This window comes from Takifugu rubripes, chromosome 19, assembly GCF_901000725.2.
Source record: "Takifugu rubripes chromosome 19, fTakRub1.2, whole genome shotgun sequence".
NCBI classification, from domain to species: domain Eukaryota; kingdom Metazoa; phylum Chordata; class Actinopteri; order Tetraodontiformes; family Tetraodontidae; genus Takifugu; species Takifugu rubripes.
The window spans coordinates 2,355,382-2,373,407 of NC_042303.1; the positions used below are offsets into that span (position 1 = coordinate 2,355,382).

Sequence of the window (18,026 nt, forward strand, 5' to 3'; positions counted from 1 at the left end):
TAGGCAGGGGGGAAAATGACGTCGAGGTGCACCTCCAGTTTGGAAGGACACCAGCGGCCGAGGAGGCGCTTCTACGTCAAGGACGGGACGATCAGGCTCCGGCCCCAGTCTGTCGGGCCGGCAAGCTGTTGAGTCCCTGTGCCGGGGAGCGTGCGTGTTCCTTGCTTCTGCAGCTCATTTCCTCCTCGAACAGGTAAAAAAAAAATGCGTAAAGATGCGTTTGCGTCTCTGCTGAAGAATGTTGTGAAACTGCATGACTGATCTAAATGTGTCTGGACGTCAGTCGGTAATTGTCAGTAATTAAAGACGCATTTAGTCCCACGACGTGATGTGACAGCTGCGTTCGCCCGCATCCTTCCCCCCCCTCCCCTCCTCTCACCGCATCCTCCCGGGATGTGTGACTGGTACCAGACTGATCCTGTGTAGTTCCATGAAAGTGCAGAAGATGTTGTAGATGCTGTGTGCTTGCTCAGCGTTTCAGGTCAGCAGGGGGCGGAGAATGTCTTTCTGAGCTGCTGGACAGAGACCAGCATGTCAAGCTTTCACGTGGACAATGGCTCTGCCAACTCAGCAGAAGCTAAGAAAACAGAGCTGAGGATGAACGAGAAGAAATGCTGTGAGTCACCTGTTCTGAGGCCTCTTTCCGTTTCTCTCTCAGGACATTTCTCCTAATTTCCCCTGATTCTCCGTCTGTCCCAGCCCATACATTATAATTGCTTCAGTCCTATAGATAGCTATAAGCGTGTTTCAATAAAAAGAACGTAATAATTACTTCCTGAAAGCTGCTCTGGTGACATCATGATGACATCAGAGGGCCAGCTCGGTCTTCCTGTAGGATTTGCATTAACGCACGCCGTCCTTATGTGCAGCCTGGGCTTCTTATATGACCAATTCCCCAACGGTGATCGTGATGATCGGCCTGCCGGCGAGGGGAAAGACTTACATGTCCAAGAAACTCACCCGTTATCTCAACTGGATTGGCGTCCCAACCAAAGGTAGGTCCACTGTCTTTCCCTTCAGGCTCCCCTTTTGGGACGTCTGTAGCGGAGATTTTAGCCAGAAGCAGCTTTTCAGCTCCCTCTTGTTTCTGATGTGGACGGTATCTTTAAGCAGCATGTGCTGTATTGTATTTAGGAAGTCTGGTCCATGCATTCATCCCAGTAGACTACTGGGACGGTGTCTTTACAGGACTCTATAAACCAGGCATGTCCAAAGTCCGGCCCGGGGGCCAATCACGGCCCGCGGTAAGATTTCATACGGTCTTACAATGTATTATTTATGGCCCGCTGGCACTCACAGAATAAATAAATCACTAAAATGTAATTCCTCCTTTCTTGTAGATCTTGTAAAGACAAGAGCAAAATTTACTTGTTTTAAACTTGAATGATAACAGACAACTTTGCATTACATTTATCAAACTCATGGAAATTTAAGGTATTCCATACAGTTCAGTGTTCAATGTTATCTGACTCTCCAGATATGAATTAAAGGCAGAATTGTGTTTTTAGAGTTGTTCACGTCTGCCTGAGTGGCTTATATTTGGTTACACTGCCATTTGAAAAATAAAGAGAATTGTGACAATGAAAATTGTTTTATAATAGTGTACATTTGCATGTAACTTTTCTGGTTAAAAAAACATCAGAAGGATCCACTGGCCCCCGGGCATCTTCACGTTATCAAATCCGACCCTCTCTGCAAAAAGTTTGGACACCCCTGCTATAAACAGTCCATCCTGCAGATTATTGGGCTGCTGCTCGAGTCCCAAAAAGGACCAAGAAAGTAGATTACATCATTCCAGGCCTTAGATCTCTACACCGGCTTCCTGTCTGTCTGGAGGCCCCAAAATACATTGTTGACGTGTTCCTACTTATGAAGCGTCTCAGCCCTTTTAAATGTTGTTTTCTGCTGTTTTCCTATTTGAGCTGCAAACTTTAATCTGTCTTTTCTGCATCTTATTATATTTTAAATATGCTCTGAATGGTCCCAATGCTTTTAAGGTTTCACTGTCAAGCACGTTGTGAAAAGTGCCGTACAAATAAAGCTGCCTTGCCTTATTGATTGGTAATAAGAGCCTGGGGCGGGGGGGGCATCTGAGTGTAACCGTCATATGTTGGTGTTGCAGTGTTTAACCTGGGTGTGTACCGCAGAGAAGCTGTCGGGACGTACAAATCCTATGATTTCTTCCGCCATGACAACGAAGAGGCCATGAAAATAAGGAAGTGAGCTCCTGCTCTTATTCTCATGCTAACATGTGATTATTATGGGGAAGTGTTTCTACAGCCGTAGTCACTGGTCCTGCTTCATAGACGGGTCTGGGCTGTGTTTGATTACTGGAGTCAGGACAGTGCTTGTGTTTCTGGTACCGCAGGGCCATCGATCCCTTTTTCCACATGGTCCCATCCAGCTGTACCCATTTCAATGGCTGACGACACCCGGTACTCAGTGGTGACCCGGATATGATCAAACCTGCTGCTGTCAGTCTGAAACTGACACAAATCCTCCTGGGAGTGACTCAGGTGTTCTACTTGGGTCAGACAGCAGCTGTAAATAATTCACAGTTTGAAAATGATCCTTAGATGTGATTAAAGGAATGGTTTGAAAATATTGAGGAGGCTGCAGGTGGATCCTACTACCGCCCAGGCTCCCTTCTCCCGATCCTGTCTAAGACCAACGCGGTTTTGAGCAGATGATAAGTTCCTGAGCTCCTGGGCCCAAACCGATTTGTTTTCAAGGGTGGCTCCACCACAGAAAGGGCTCTCTTGTCTGTGACGAGACCCTCAAAACGGCCCGAGCAGCGGCTCAGTCTTTGGTTCTCACCTTGCTGGACTGACCAGGTGCACTTGATCCAGTCACCCAGCGCATCCTCCTCTATTCTCACTGCTGTCAGCATCACTGGCCGTGCTGGTCTGAACCTCACCTATCCGGATGTTCAGTTAAGGTGCCGGGGCAAGGCCAACTTTTGGCTCCTCATCAGTTCTCCAGTGGGGTCCCCCAAGGATTGGTGCTGGGGCCACTGCTCTTTGTCATAGACACAACCAATTATCTGCTCGCGTGGTTTTTAACACCGCTGCTATGCAGATGACTGCCAGCTGTAGCTGTCCACCCCCCCGGTGGAACCCTCAGTCTCACACCTCCTGGTTTTCCCACCATTGCTTATTAATGGGTGCAGGTGTTTAATTAGTCACTTTCAAGACTTTTGAGACTTGGAAGACTTGTGTTATGTACAATGTTTTTGTCATTTCATCACTGTATGAAGATGATAAGGAGCGCCTGTATCATGTGGTTTCCCACAGACAGTGCGCTCTGGTCGCCCTGCAAGACGTGAAGGCCTACCTGATGAAGGAGGGAGGCCAGATCGCAGTGAGTCGCCGCTCTTGCCATTTTGACCACCTTTGGTGCCTCGTTTCAAAAAGCTTTCGAATATTCTTTCTTTAAACCAGGTGTTTGATGCGACAAATACAACAAGAGAGCGAAGAGATTTAATTCTGTCGTTTGGGAAGGAGAATGCGTTCAAGGTAATATTGTAAAATTGGGCACAGTTATATTTTTTTCCTGGTAATTTGGAAATTAATATTGAAATGCAGATCTCAAAAATGATGTAGCGTTGCCATTAGCCAGCGCAATGATGCTGAACCAGAGTGTGGAGTGTTTATACAGGACTGGACTGATTGTCTGGCACCCCGTATCCCCAACAGGTGTTCTTCGTGGAGTCCGTGTGTGACGACCCCGAAGTCATTGCTGCTAATATTATGGTATGCATTTGACACCGCTCGGAAGACTTGAATGTGACTTAATGTCCAGGTCAAACCAATATTCTATTAATAATCACGCCGTCAGACGTGTTATGTAAGGACAAATGTGCTGACTCAGGTTAAATGTTTTGGCTCCCTGTAACAGGAAGTGAAGGTGTCCAGTCCAGACTACCCTGAGAGACACCGGGAGAGAGTAATGGACGACTTTCTCAAGCGAATCGAGTGTTACAAGGTCACATACCAGCCACTGGATCCTGATGACTATGACAAGTAAGAACTGCTAAAACCATTTGCTTCCAGTTAGTTGTCTTTATTTTTATACACCTACGAGGAAAAATAACATCATTCGAGATTTTATCTGGGCATTTTACATTTGGGAATACAGTAGCATTGCAGGGAATAACCACCAGGGGGCTTCTGATTTGTTTGTTTTTCTCTTTGTTTATTTACACTTCCAGGGATTTGTCTTTCATCAAGATGATGAATGTAGGCCGGCGTTTTCTGGTAAACCGGGTGCAGGACTACATCCAGAGTAAGATTGTCTACTACCTTATGAACATTCACGTGCACTCGCACTCCATCTACTTGTGTCGGCACGGAGAGAGTAGCCACAACATCGAAGGCCGCATTGGAGGAGACTCGGAACTTTCTCATCGGGGGAAAGCAGGTAGAACTTTTGCCTTTTCTCAAGCTCTTTTTCTGACCGGCTTTAAGGTAGAGCTATGTCAATAGGTTTTATTCAACTCTACCTTGTTAGCTTTCATTCCAAATCAATCTGAACAAAATGTCTCTCGCTTCCCAGTTCGCCCAGGCCTTGCGAGTGTTTTATAGATGAGCACAATCTGGCAGACTTGAAGGTTTGGACGAGCCAACTTAGAAGAAACCATCCAGACGGCAGAGGAGCTGAGAATCCCCTACGAACAGTGGAAAATACTCAACGAGATTGATGCTGTCAGTGAACCAGTTTAGCACTGGGAAAAGAACTAAAAACGATTCGATAAAAGGATACCCTAAACTGTGCAAATATATATACACATGTATATACACTGAAAATGTCTGATGTGACTTTAACATGCAGTAAAATGAAGTAGTTTGCCGTGGGCAGATGCACACGAGATGATCCAAAGATGTGTAATTACATCGTAGCACAGTTGAGACCACGTCGTGATTTTCAGTCTGGGATTTAAGAAATTCATTTGCTGGATTTAGTGTAAGTGGGCTCACATTTTCGTGCTTTACAGTCCCAATTTTACTCTTCCTGCTGTTTTTTTTATAGGGCGTTTGCGAGGAGATGACTTATGAAATGATTCAGAATACATTCCCCGAGGAAGTTTGCTTTGAGGGACCAGGACAAGTACCACTATCGTTATCCAGGAGGAGAGGTGACCTCTATCATTTTTCCTAACTTAGTTGTCTGCTGACAAATTGAAGCAAACACTTAGTTTATTCAGGATCAAAATCTATTTATTTGACCTGACAAAATGCAATGTAAAGTTAGTCCAGTTTCCTTTGCTAAGGCTGTAGGTGATCTATGTGGAAAATTCTTCTCTGTTTCGCTACCATGGACCAACTCAGACTTTATTTTTCAAGAGTACAACAAGTACACACACAACAAAATTGCAATTACATTGGCTCAGCACACTGCTGAAGTATAATACAAAATCCATTCAGTCCTCCCACTTCTGTTTCTAATCTGGACTTTTATTACGGGGGCAGGAGGCTATACAGAGGAGCCTCGCCCCCCTCACTCCGGCCACTTTCTCCACCTGAGAGAAATAGTCCCTCCAGCATGTCCTCGGTCATCCTGGGGCCTGGGGCCACCACACCGGTGAGGCATATAGGAGGCGATCCTTCCCACATGCTACGTCTGCGTCCCCCTGAGCCTCTCACCCTTGGTCTTGGATTTAAAGGTCCAGGTTCCCACTCAGCTGTGAACCGGTCCAGTAAGCCCAAGATAGCCAAAAGAATCACATCATCAGCGAAAACAAGAGACCAGAGACCCGTTCCTCAGGCCACCAGAGCGACCCCTCTCAAAACCCAGACTGTGCCTGGAAATTATTTTCATAAAAGTTATGAAACAAGTGGAGTGCTGGTCCTTCACTAGACTAGGAACACCCCCAAAGATCATTGGGACAGGCAAAACCCCTCAAACCACAATAAGGTGACAGCTCAAGGAGGGATTCAAATATTAACTAAATTTTAAAAAAAAACAAGGTTATGACATTGAGTAAAATGTCCATTTTAAGTATTTTTCATTTCAATTTAATTATTCCTTTTTAATTAGTCATATCAAGACTTGGTTCAGCGTTTGGAGCCAGTTATCATGGAGTTGGAACGACAGGGCAACGTGTTGGTGGTCTGCCACCAGGCGGTCATGCGTTGTCTGCTAGCTTACTTCCTGGACAAGGGTGCAGGTCAGATAAACACAATATCACACCAGCCTGTGGCCACGGGTTGGTCATCAAATGTGGCCATCAACCTTCTCCTTCTTGTAGAAGATCTTCCATACATGAAATGTCCGCTGCACACGGTCCTCAAGCTGACCCCTGTCGCCTATGGTAGGTCACAAATTTAGGAATTGATTTATAATGTGTCTTTAAACTTGTGTGGTTTATCTGAGTGCTGTCATGTGCGTTTATGCTCCAGGTTGCAAAGTGGAAATGTTTTTATTTGAACGTGGAGGCCGTGAACACACACCGAGACAGGCCTCTTGTAAGTCACCTCAAACTGACCCCAAACCTCAGATTCTGGTGAATACAAACTTAGAATCTTAAATCTGTACTGTGACAATTCAAAATGTTTTGTTGTTCTTTTATTCATGACTCTGACTGTATCTAATGACTGCTGTCTTATTATCTTACCTTAATGGACGTAATAGCTGGTCATGCTGCTTGGCTTGTCTGCCCTGATAACTAACTAACTGCTAGTACATACGGGGGCTGTTATTACGTATTTAAGATGGACTTTCTTTAGTTTTTCGAAGACATTTCCCCTCTTATCAAAGAGGTCGAAATGAACGCATGAGCTACTTAACGTGTCGTTGGTGGTCGTTGGTGTGTCATTTGCCTCATTAAAGGGGTGTGGATCGTCCTGGCCATCATCGGGGATTCTCACCAGTTAATTTAGAACTGAAGAAGATAAGAGGGGAGGAAACGCGTTGAAGAACAAGAGGAAGTTCAGTGAATTCTCTCAAGCCAGATTTAATCTTCATGTGAGGTCTGTCCAGACGGGCCGACTCGTTGTACTTAATGTTTGCGATTCTTTCATCTCCTACCAGGATAAGATCCCAGCGGAGCCATCTCTTACACATCGGCGGAACAGTTTACACCCCCCTGTCCAGTCACGACCAGGTCAAGCGTCCCAGGCTCTACAGTGCAGGCAACCAGCCCTGCTTCCTCTTGCTCCCACCCCATCAGCTCTGATGCCGCAAGGATGCCAGAGCCAAGTTAGTGCCAGAGTTAGAGGCCCCCCCCCCCCCCATCAGTCACCTGTAACTTGTCTCCTCCATGACAGGTGTAACCCGCGTGTTTGCCATTTCCTCACCTCACGTTGGATCCCTTTTTTGTCTCAACACAAACAGAGCCACTTGCCTGTCTGCTTTTCTATCTGAGGGACTGTTGTGATCGTCCTTATCTCGGTGTGTTGTGTTTTACCAGGTTAGCTCTTTGTCCTGCTTTGCTTCCGCTTCCCAACAGTGTTTATAATGTTGTTTGAATATGCAGAACAAGCAGACCTACATTGGCTTGAGTTGCCGCACAACAGACACACAAACTTTATCATTTTGTAAAGCATCTCCTTAATATCAGTGCCGTTTCTTCACAGTTGATCTTCTCGATTCACTCGGTCTCTCATAAGGACCAATTGGAATGTTGTAAATTTGCATATTCATGTGTCCATGTTGTGTGTCCATGTTGTCTCTCCCCTCCACAACTCCTCTCCATCTTTCCCTTCTTCCCACATCCTTCACATCTGTTCAACAGCCTCACGCAGGAAGTCTGTGAGTATTTTGGAGAGCTTCAACACGCGAAGCCGTTTTTCTTTCCCAGACTTCCGCTGTCATCCACGTCTCTGTGTTGTCTGCTCTCTGGTCCTTCAACCTTCCTTTTACATTTGTACCTTGTTTTAAAATGAGAGCTGCTGTGGGTTTCATCTCAGCTGGGGAGGTCAAGGTCAGGGCCGAGTCAATCCAAGCCATAACGTTCACCTGAGTCAAATGTGTAGAATATGGGTGTGACCAGTGTTACTGTGTGACAATTGCAAGGCATTAAGAGAATTTTATGTCTCTTTTAAGGAATCCCTGTGCGAAGGAATCGCCTTTGACAGCCCTGAAGATACAGGCAGCTGTGTCCGCTTCTGAGCGAAGGTGACGCTGTATCTTTAGTGTAAATCATGTCCTTGGAAAGGAGGAGTGTGTGTTGTGGAACACGTGAAGTAATATGCCCTCTCATTTAGGTTCCTGACTCACATCGCTCTGTTTAACTTTGAGGCCTTCACCATTAAAACCACAAACACGCCTGCATGCGCTCAACCCAAAATGGTTGCTTGGACTGGTGAACGGACAGATAATCCTCATATAAATAGATGTTTTCTGTTGATCTGTAAGGCAAAACCACAAATATATGACTGCTCATATGCACCTTTATTTACCCAATAATCAAACAAATCATCCTATTCCATTTAGGATTCAAGTGAATGTAAATAACTCGCTTTACGTCTGTTTGTGCTGTCAATCAAACTCTTATATTAATCAAGGATCATCTCGCCATGCTTTGACTGTCTGATACTATGAAGAGATGTTCGTCGACGTATGCATTATGTATTATTGTCCTTTTTTAACGGTGTGTTTGTGGTACTGTACTGGAGAAATTATTATTTTATTATTACAGATGGAGATATTTTGCATGAATATCTGTATTTTTAGAATTTAATTGGATTTGATTAGTGATTCTCTTGATCTAGAACAGCCCTTTTGTGCCTTTTAACAGCAAATAAAATGAGTTTTAGAGTGAAATATATTTCTGCATGTACTCATTTCATGTATGCACGTACATTAGCTTGCAGGTTACTATTGATTAAAGCTGCAAGATTACATTTCTAAAACATTATAAAATTATATATTATGACATGACTGAGAATGACTGACTTTTACAGCCTTTCAATTTATTTGAACTTGTTTCAAGGGGTCAAACGTGCAGCGGTGTTAAAGGTTTTATTTCTTAATGAAACCCTAGGTGCTTTCCAGAATCCCAGGGCCTGACCCCCAATATGACGCAGTGGTAAGGGAAAACTCCCCTTTAAAAGGAAGAAACCTCGAGCAGGACCAGGCTCATGTAGGGGGACCCTCCTGCTGATGGGAGGGGCTGGGTAGAGAGAGAGGAGAAGGGGAAATAGAGGAGAGGAGACCATTTGCCAGTGGGGTGACAGAGGCCTCTCAGGTGATCATGTTTCCGGACCCCAGCAGCCTTGGCCTATAGCAGCACAGCTAAGATGTGACCTAATGATTAGACGACCCACTAAGTATGATAATTTGTCTGTCTATGATAGTAACTGAAACTACTGAATTAGTAACAATAAGCTTTTTCAAGAGGAAGGTTTTAAGTCTGATCTTAAAAGTAGCGATGGAGTCAGCCTCTCGTACCTGGACAGGGAGCTGGTTCAACAGCAGGGGGGCCTGGTAAGCTAAATGCTCGGCCCCACATTCTACCTCTAGAGACTCTGGGAACCACAAGTAGACCAGCATTCTGAGAGCGGAGCGGTCTATTGGGCTGGTAAGGTGTCACTAGCTCCTCCAGGTAGGATGGCGCTAGGCCTCTGAGGACCTTGTAGGTCAAAAGAAGAGTTTTAAAAATTATTCTAAATTTAACGGGCAGCCAATGAAGCGACGCCATTACAGGAGTTATGTAATCTCTTTTGTCAATACCTGTCAGAACTCTGGCTGCAGCATTTTGGATCAACTGGAGGCTTCTTAGAGAGTTGTTTGGACACCCTGATAATAAAGAATTACAATAGTCCAGCCTGGAAGTAACAAATGCATGGACTAACTTTTCAGCATCATGGTGGGTCAGTAGCTTCCTGATCTTTGAGATGTTCCTCAGGTGAAAAAAGGTACTTCTAGAGACTATTTTAATGTGTTGAGTTGAAGGAGAGATTTTGATCAAAAGTTACTCCTAGATTCCTCACAGAGAGAACTAGATGTTTATGAGATACCTCTAGAATGATCATGTGATCTAATTTATCCCTGAGAGGTTCAGGACCAACAACACCATGACCTCAGTTTTTCCTGAATTAAGGAGGAGGAAATTTGAAGACATTTTGCAGAATTCATAGTTGTTGCAGTAACAGTTTTTTTGTGTTAGCAGAGGAATGTTATTTAGCTTTATTATTCAGAAACCTCACATCAATAGGCTTTAATCAGATGAAAGGGGGTTTCATGAGGGTTGATCTTATGGTTAGTGTCAGAAACATGGAAAAAAAGTCCCCAAGTTGCGCTTGTATTGGCGATATAAGAAAACATTCATGCCATAAAAACAGCACTCTGGAAATAATCTTTCCGTATTCACTAAATTTAGGGTTCACTATCTTGCTAACAGACATGTAAATCGGGGGTTATCAAATCATGATTTGGTTTCAGCACATCAAGTGCTTTTACAGCAACTCAAATCAATCTTTATTTATATAGCATCTGTTACAATCAAAATTGTTTCTAGGCGCTTTCCAGAATCCCAGGGCCTGACCCCCAACGGGCAACAGTGGCAGGAAAACTCCCCTTTAACAAGATGATCCGAGACGGGAAGGGTGGAAGAAATGGCTTAAAAGAGGATGGTGGAGGAAGATGAGACACAGACATTAACCAATACACAGGAGGAAGACTTGTCAGGAAGATGCGGGTGACACCCACCAGAGTTCAAATAAAACAGGACGTGATGAAGACAGGGACAAAAGCTGTACAGAAGACCACTGGTCCTGACAAATGCTCGTCTGGTCACTGAATTAACAACATACAGTTGGAAAAGCCTGAATTTTTTTCTTCTCAATGTTTAGAATAAATAATGAAGTGTTATTCAAATTTACACTAAATGAACATCTGTCAAGGCCACCTGGGTTTCTTTTGGATCAGAGCCTCAGACTTGGAAGACTTGTTTTTTCAGCAGTTCGACACCAAAACATGGGTAACATTTATTGAGTAACCTCTAAAAGCATTCACCCAGCCCCACGTCCACCACATGGTCCCCATGTTGGCCCATCTGGGCTGGGTGTATAATAAAAATAGTTACCTAGAAACAAAGCAGAGACCAGACACCATTCATTTTCTCAGGTATTGTGAGATGTAGGATAATAGTGTGTTTATTTAGGCAGTAGTCATAAATGGTTACATATCATTATAAGGTTCACATTTTCTGAAAATTAAGTAAAGTAAAAAAGAGGAACATCGGCTGTCAAATGACCTCAGGGCTGCGCTTCTGGCAAGATACTTGAACGGAACCACGGGTGGCACCACATCTGTTCCAGGGTAATACGCTGATCCGGGTTGAATAGCAAACAGCTCTTCAAAAACTTCTTACAGTCTGAGGAGGGTAGACGGAGAGAACAGTGACCTTGAGCATGAAGCTGCATTCATTAATTACAAGTTCAGACAATTGCAAAATATTAATAAAGAAAGGAAGCAGTAGCATCTCTTTACCTTCAGACACTTTTAACTTCTTTATGGTCTGGGTGAGGAAATTTTCACAGTGCTGCATCCCTGTTGTGAACAAGTCAGTATTTTCACTAAGTTCCAGGAGGATGGAGCCAAGTTGCCAGACGGTGGTCGGGCCAGTTTCATAGGTTCCCTGGTGGTTAAACTCTGGAGACCAAGAGCAAGAGGTTCCTGTGAGAAAAGAAAAAGGTTTTGAATTAAAGTGTCCACTGAAAAGCTCCAAATCAGATGTCAGCATGAGTTCAGCCGTACCGGCGTAGCTGCGATATCCCGGCGTCACAAAACAGCCACAACCAAAGTCAATGATGCGCACTCGAGGAATGCGCCAAGCATCATAGAATTGGTTGAGAATGTTTTCTAGTTTTAGATCACCGTGGAAGACGCCTGCCTCATGTATTTGAATTGCAGCTTCCACCAGCTGCCTCATGAATTCCTGATGGACAGAAAGAAGAGTTAAAGAACATCCAAAGATATTATCAGAGTGAGCTCTGTAGCAGTGGGAGGCAGTCCACCATAACACGATAGCCAGCATTATTACCTTAGCCAGGCCTTCGTCTATTTGGCCATTGTCGTACTCGAACAGGTTCATGCAGTTCTCTGGCCTCTCCATGATCAGTAGGACTTCATCATCCAGGTCAGTCCATGCTAATGGCGATACGACTGCATTTTCCCCTACAGAGTCCCCTGCTGTCATCACCATCAGTATCATCTCCAGTGGGGCACAGTGGAGCTCACCGTTTAACAACTGAAGAGAGAAACACAAGATGCTCGTCTGTGGTTTACTGCTGGTCATCAATGAAAACGGAACAGCTCCACACTAAGTACAACAGCTGATGGTAGGATCAAAGTTAGCCTTACCACTGACTGGTACGTGACCAAGGCTTTATTGATGTGCTTAATTGCCACCTGCAGGAAAGAATCATGTGTCAAGGAGATCAGTGATGATTATATTATTAGTATACTGAGCAGGGGAACTTTATTGACAATACCTTTGTCTTTCATGCCAAGATTCTTTCATCCATCTTGACTTTGATGTCTTCATGTATGTCTTTCAAAATGGCTTTGGTATTTCTTTAATGTTTGGACTCTGAACAAAGTCTTTATGCTTTGATCCCAGCCATTGTTGTGTTTTGCGTGTCTATTCAAGGTAGTTTTCTTTGTCAACTGGACTGTTTTTCTTCTCTTTTGAAGACGTTTCGCCTTCTATCCAGAAGGCTTCTTCAGTTCTGAACTCGCTTGGGACAGAGCTTAAAACTATAGCCCTTTTGCAAGATTTGGACGACCATTTTGCATTCATGGATACAACCAGCTTGTGTTGGGAACAATGGTATTAAAAGCTGAGCTGTAATGGGATGTTATGGGGGATGTTGCTGCTCAGACATTTGTCCTGTTGTTCAAAATTAAAGAATGTGTAGCAGTACCTGCCCCCAGCTCGGCCAGACATGTGCCTCTAGTTGGCAATCTAGCCTAATAGTCTTTGGGGTAGGCTGTAATAGGCCCTGCCTGCACACCACTCGGGTGTCAGTTGCATGCCCTGAGACCTCCCTTGCTCTCGCCGTGACTCTCCTTTCCTCGGTGGTTCTTTCCGTCGGCATTCTGGCTGCCACATCGCGTTTTGGTCGCTGGCTGACAATGTCCTGCGGATCGTTAAACCATTCGTGATTTGTGTCACAGCAGGAAAGACATTGTTTGGCCGCTGGTGTGATCGCCTTTGGGTACTTGCTTCTTTCCCGAGGGTTTGGTCCGGACGTATGGCAGAGTCCATCGAGAGGTGAGCGCAGGAGGGTGGCTGCTTCTTGATGCTCGCTGCTCCTGATCAGGTGGCTGCCAGTGAGTGCTGCCTTTGGTGGTGTGGGTCTTTGGCTGCGGGACTGAGGAACGCGGGCTGCCGTGGAGGGATTTGGTGCCGGCTCGCTGGCTTCCAGGCCCGTGGGCACGGAGGTGACAGCTGGATTCATCCGGTGGCCGGGGGTTCCCCACACAGCGTCTGTTACAATCAAAATTGTTTCTAGGCGCTTTACAGAATCCCAGGGCCTGACCCCAAACAAGCAACAGTGGTAAGGAAAAACTCCTCTTTAACAGGAAGAAACTTGAGCAGGACCAGGCTCATGTAGGGGGACCCTCCTACTGATGGGGCTGGGTAGAGAGAGAGGAGAAGGGGGAGGACAGGTAGAGGAGAGAATAGGGAAGAGAGGAGAGGAGAGGAGAGGGGGGAGAGGAGAGGACTATTAGCGAAGACGCCTCAGAAAAATATATAGGGGTGAGGGAGTTTAAGGGCCCGTTGGAGACCCTGTATGTTTCCACAGTCAGCACATCTGGTGATGGTCCAGTTGTTGGGATGGCCTGGTTAGCTTTTTCTCTGATAGAGAACTTTATCAGTGAAGAAGCTCATGAAGTCTTCACCACTAAGGGAAGAAGGGAACGGATGGATCTAAAAACACTGATTCTTGGTTAATTTGGCCACAGTGCTGAAAAGAAACCTGGGGTTGTTCTGGTTTTCTCCAATTAAAGAAGGAAAATAAGCTGTTCTAGCCTTACGAAGGGCCTTTTTGTAAACTAATAGACAGTCTTTCCAGGCTACGTGATAGCGTCTATTTTACAAGAATGCCACTTCCTTTCTAGTCTGCGTGCTTTCTGCTTGAGGGTCCTGATATGTGAATTATACCAGGGGGCACACCTCCTCTGATTTATATTTTCTTTTTCAGACAGGCAACAGAATCAAGTGATTCCAGTGAGGTTGCTGCACCTTCAGCAATAGAGTCAACCTCTGCAGGGCTAAGATTAATGATTGATTCCTGGGGAAACACACGGTGGTCCTGGGATTAGCATAGGGATCGCTTCCTTAAACTTAGCTACAGCATTATCTGAAAGACATCTGCTTAAAAGAAGTATTTGAAGACGTGGGGGACGGTAATACTTAAAATGTCTAAAGCGCTTTATCTACTTCTAAGTCCTTTTTTCGGTCAGGCTCTGAATTTTCTGTGAAAACAATGCTGACTGTAAGAGACACTCTATAAATATAAATGTTGCCATTATACTGTGTATGATTAAATTAACATTAAGGCATGGTAAAACAGTCGTTTTTTTTTTCTTTTTTAAACAAAAGCAATGATTAAATCCCTATGTCAGAATGTTTAAGTTTGTTCTGTTTATTAGCCAAGGGTCCTGGTTGCTGGGTGCTGAGTGTCCTGCATCACCCCTGTTGGCAGGAGATGGGGCTGTGCGCTACAATGCCAATACTAAAAATTAGTATTAGGCTTTCAACTCTTTGCATTCGCTTATATTCTAAACCAGCAGTATGTCAAGCATGTTAAATATGGTAAGTTAATGAAATAGCTCAAGCTCAGTGTTGACAACCGAAATATTAACCAATCTGAACTGAACATGCAGTGTTTATGTCTAACACGCCTCAATGTCGGATCGTGTAACTGGTAGAAGGTGACAACCAGGTTTTCACACCACAGTTGGTTCCACATGCATCATTAGTCAGCTATGCTGCTCTCCTCTTTCAGATAAAAAGATGAGCACACTGCATTTTGAGAAAAAATAAAGAAGCGGAGGCAAGTGGGGCCAAAGTCCTGCAAGCACCAGGACAATCACTGAGCTGTGTTGCACAGTGTGGAACCCCCCTTTGGACTGCCTGGTGTTGAGGAGGACAGAAAAGAAGCCACTTGGGGGACACACATCAAGGGACCAGGGACATGATCCCAGGACTGGGGTAAAGTCGTTTTCTCTGGTCATTTCTTCTCCAAATGTAAGGAGATGTGAGCATTGCTGTAATCCCTTGGCTGTGCCAACAGTAATGCATTCTGAGAACCTCCATGAGAGGAGTTACTTCTGAGCCAAGGGGTTGAACCAAATGGTACCAAATCATTACCATCCAAGACGTTTGGTGGTTTGATGCAACTGGAAACATCATCAGTGGTGTTTCCTGGAGTTCTTGAGTGTTTCAAGTCTTACAAACATCACACACTTTCATCCAGGTGACCCAGTTGGTGGTGATCAAACCCTGGCTTCCCCTTCTGATCCACAGCAACCCAGAAAGAACTTTTGCCTCCTAATAGGTCCCATAGGGGAACTGGCCTGCACCCTCTGCATCCCACTTCTGGAGACAGTTAGCTCCAGGAGGACAATCTGCTTGAAGGTTGCTGAGGTGAGGACCAAATCCAGCATTGAGAGTTGTTGAAGCGACAACTTCTGTGTTGCCCTGGGTCGAATCTCATCCAATCTTGAGCTCTTATCAGGAGGCCAGTGGAATCGGTTCTGGCAGTAAGTGGTGGCTGGTCTTCTTTACAGGCACTTGCATTCATCGATTTCCATTGCAGATGGTGTCCACATGACCTGGTCGTGATGCCATTGGTAGCGCCTGTCACCCAGCATTGCAGCACCTTCCTCATGTAGCCCACCACGAACTCATTCAAGCTGCTGATGGGTAGCTTCAGGATGTTGCACTCCGCATTGAGGGCCAACAATGCTCAAGCTCTGAGGTGCAACCAGCCACCTCTGCAGATACCAACTGACTCTTCTCTCAAAGTCCTTATCTGTAAAGATTGGGACTTTGTATACAGACAGGGGGCAGAAGGTCCATGGGAGTGTGCTGTGTTGGAAAAATCCAGGTGTGAACTGACCTGGGTGGCGTGACTGTGGTCAACCAGCCTGCCAGATCTTGGTTGGTCTCATAGTTGGTTGGTCTGCCCAGGATGTTATAGCACCGAGCCAGCTGCAAAAGCAATAACCAAGTACCTGGGGAGCAAAATAAATTAAATTCTGGGTCCAGGGACAGTGAAGTCCCCAGACATTACTCCCATTTAGAACCCACGATCAGTCCTCAAGTGGTAAACTCTACAAATTCTGACAGAATTACTACGCTGATTAATTTGATATTTTTTGGAGTGTATTAATTGGAGAATGAGTCCATAAGGTTTTATTTTTTATTTTTATCGTTGACCTCTAGTTTCCCTTGTGGGGGTCACGGAGAGGATGTTGGAGCTTATCTCAGCTGCATATCAAATCAAATCAAATCAATCTTTATTTATATAGCGTCTTATACAGTCAAAATTGTTTCAAGGCGCTTTCCAGAATCCCAGGGCCTGACCCCAGACAAGCAACAGTGGCAAGGAAAAAGTCCCCTTTAACAGGAAGAAACCTTGAGAAGGACCAGGCTCATGTAGGGGGACCCTCCTGCTGATGGGGGGGGGGTAGAGAGAGAGGAGAGGAGAGGAGAGGAGAGGAGAGGAGAGGAGAGAGGGAGAGCGCCCAGGGCTTCAACCGAGATCTCTCGTTGTCTCGGCCGGGTCCTTTATAGAGTGATACCGCCTGGGGCGCGCTGACGTCATGACGTCGCAATGACGTCCGGCGTCATGACGTCGCACTGACGTCGGGCGTCAGAGGACGCAGTTATTTCCGTTTTTCTGGACGGTCATTGTTAGAAGCGGGGGCTGCAGTAAACAACAGGTAAAAATCCATGTTGGGCTCCTATTTAATATATGGAGCCGGTTATACGAATGTGTTAAGAGATAATTGAGAAGCGCTTGAAGAAAGTGTGGAGCTAAGGCGAACTCGGTGGAAGGGTTAGCTTGCTAAAGTTAGCACACCGATCGGTTGTTGGGAATAAAGAGCATCTCGGTAACGCTCGTTTGGGACCGGACAAGAACAGCCTGATCTCGTTTGGGCTTTCGAGTTTTCCCACACGGCTACCGCGGATTTCCTCCCCTGCTTGGATGCAATCTAACTGCTGCTTGTTTCTGGAAGCTAATGTTTTGCTGAGTAGTCGCCAGAGAGAACAAAGAAACGAGACAAAGCATCGGTTCATCAGCGGTTTGATTGTGATGGACACCCGCATCTCCGTCATGTCCCTTCGAGCCTCCAGATGAGATCCCCTAATGTCCCTGATCCCTAAACGGCCAAGCCACGTCTTTGGCAAACTTTACAAATTAAAGAAGAAATTGATCACGTTCCTTATCTGTCATTGGGGTATAAAGGTGGTAAGTGGATTAGAACCGGACGCAAATCAGATTCGATTTAACTTTTAACAAAAAACCAAAACCTTGTTTCTTCCCTGAAAATGTAACTCTCGTTTTTATAACGAATGCCTCATCGGGTGTTTTCTGGAAAGCTTTTTTAGCGATACTGTTTGCATGTTTTGACAGGATGTTGCGGCTTCGCTGTAAGACCAAAAATGGGAGCCACATAATGCAGGGATTAACCCATCAGTCCTGTGTGAAAGAACTGAAGAGCAAAGTCCAGGAGCTGACTGGAATTCCCTGTGATGTGCAGAAAATAATGGTTGGTTATCCCCCCTCCAGCCTCGATCTTCGAAACGGAGACGCTCACCTCAAAGACTATCCCATCAAATCAGGTACAGCGTCCAAAAAGCGCAGACAAAGTCGAGTTGCCGCGGTTTCTGTGTGGATGTGCTCAAACCCCCCAGAACGATCCAGAGGGGCGAATGTTTTTAATGGTCTAACCGTGCGGAACCGTGCTGTGCTGTCCTCCGCAGAGACACACTCATTGTCGAGGAAGAAAAGAACAAGCCAAAGCCTCAGGATCAGCCCAGCATCACGAAAGTCCCGCGCCTG

General features: G+C 45.3%; 1 protein-coding gene across 1 annotated transcript; it reads left to right on the forward strand.

Annotated features, from left to right (window-relative positions):
• The first annotated feature begins 7 nt into the window (after window positions 1-7).
• On the forward strand, window positions 8-7,071 carry LOC115247022 (6-phosphofructo-2-kinase/fructose-2,6-bisphosphatase 2-like). Its single transcript, XM_029827450.1, is given in 16 exon segments — window positions 8-193; window positions 474-616; window positions 870-995; window positions 2,123-2,219; window positions 3,294-3,360; window positions 3,441-3,515; window positions 3,696-3,752; window positions 3,898-4,022; window positions 4,211-4,466; window positions 4,589-4,633; window positions 4,635-4,703; window positions 5,029-5,082; window positions 5,084-5,134; window positions 6,037-6,166; window positions 6,248-6,310; window positions 7,030-7,071. Coding segments are annotated over 15 exon segments (1,305 nt in total). The 5' UTR covers window positions 8-193; window positions 474-531; the 3' UTR covers window positions 7,035-7,071.
• The last annotated feature ends 10,955 nt before the right edge of the window (window positions 7,072-18,026 follow it).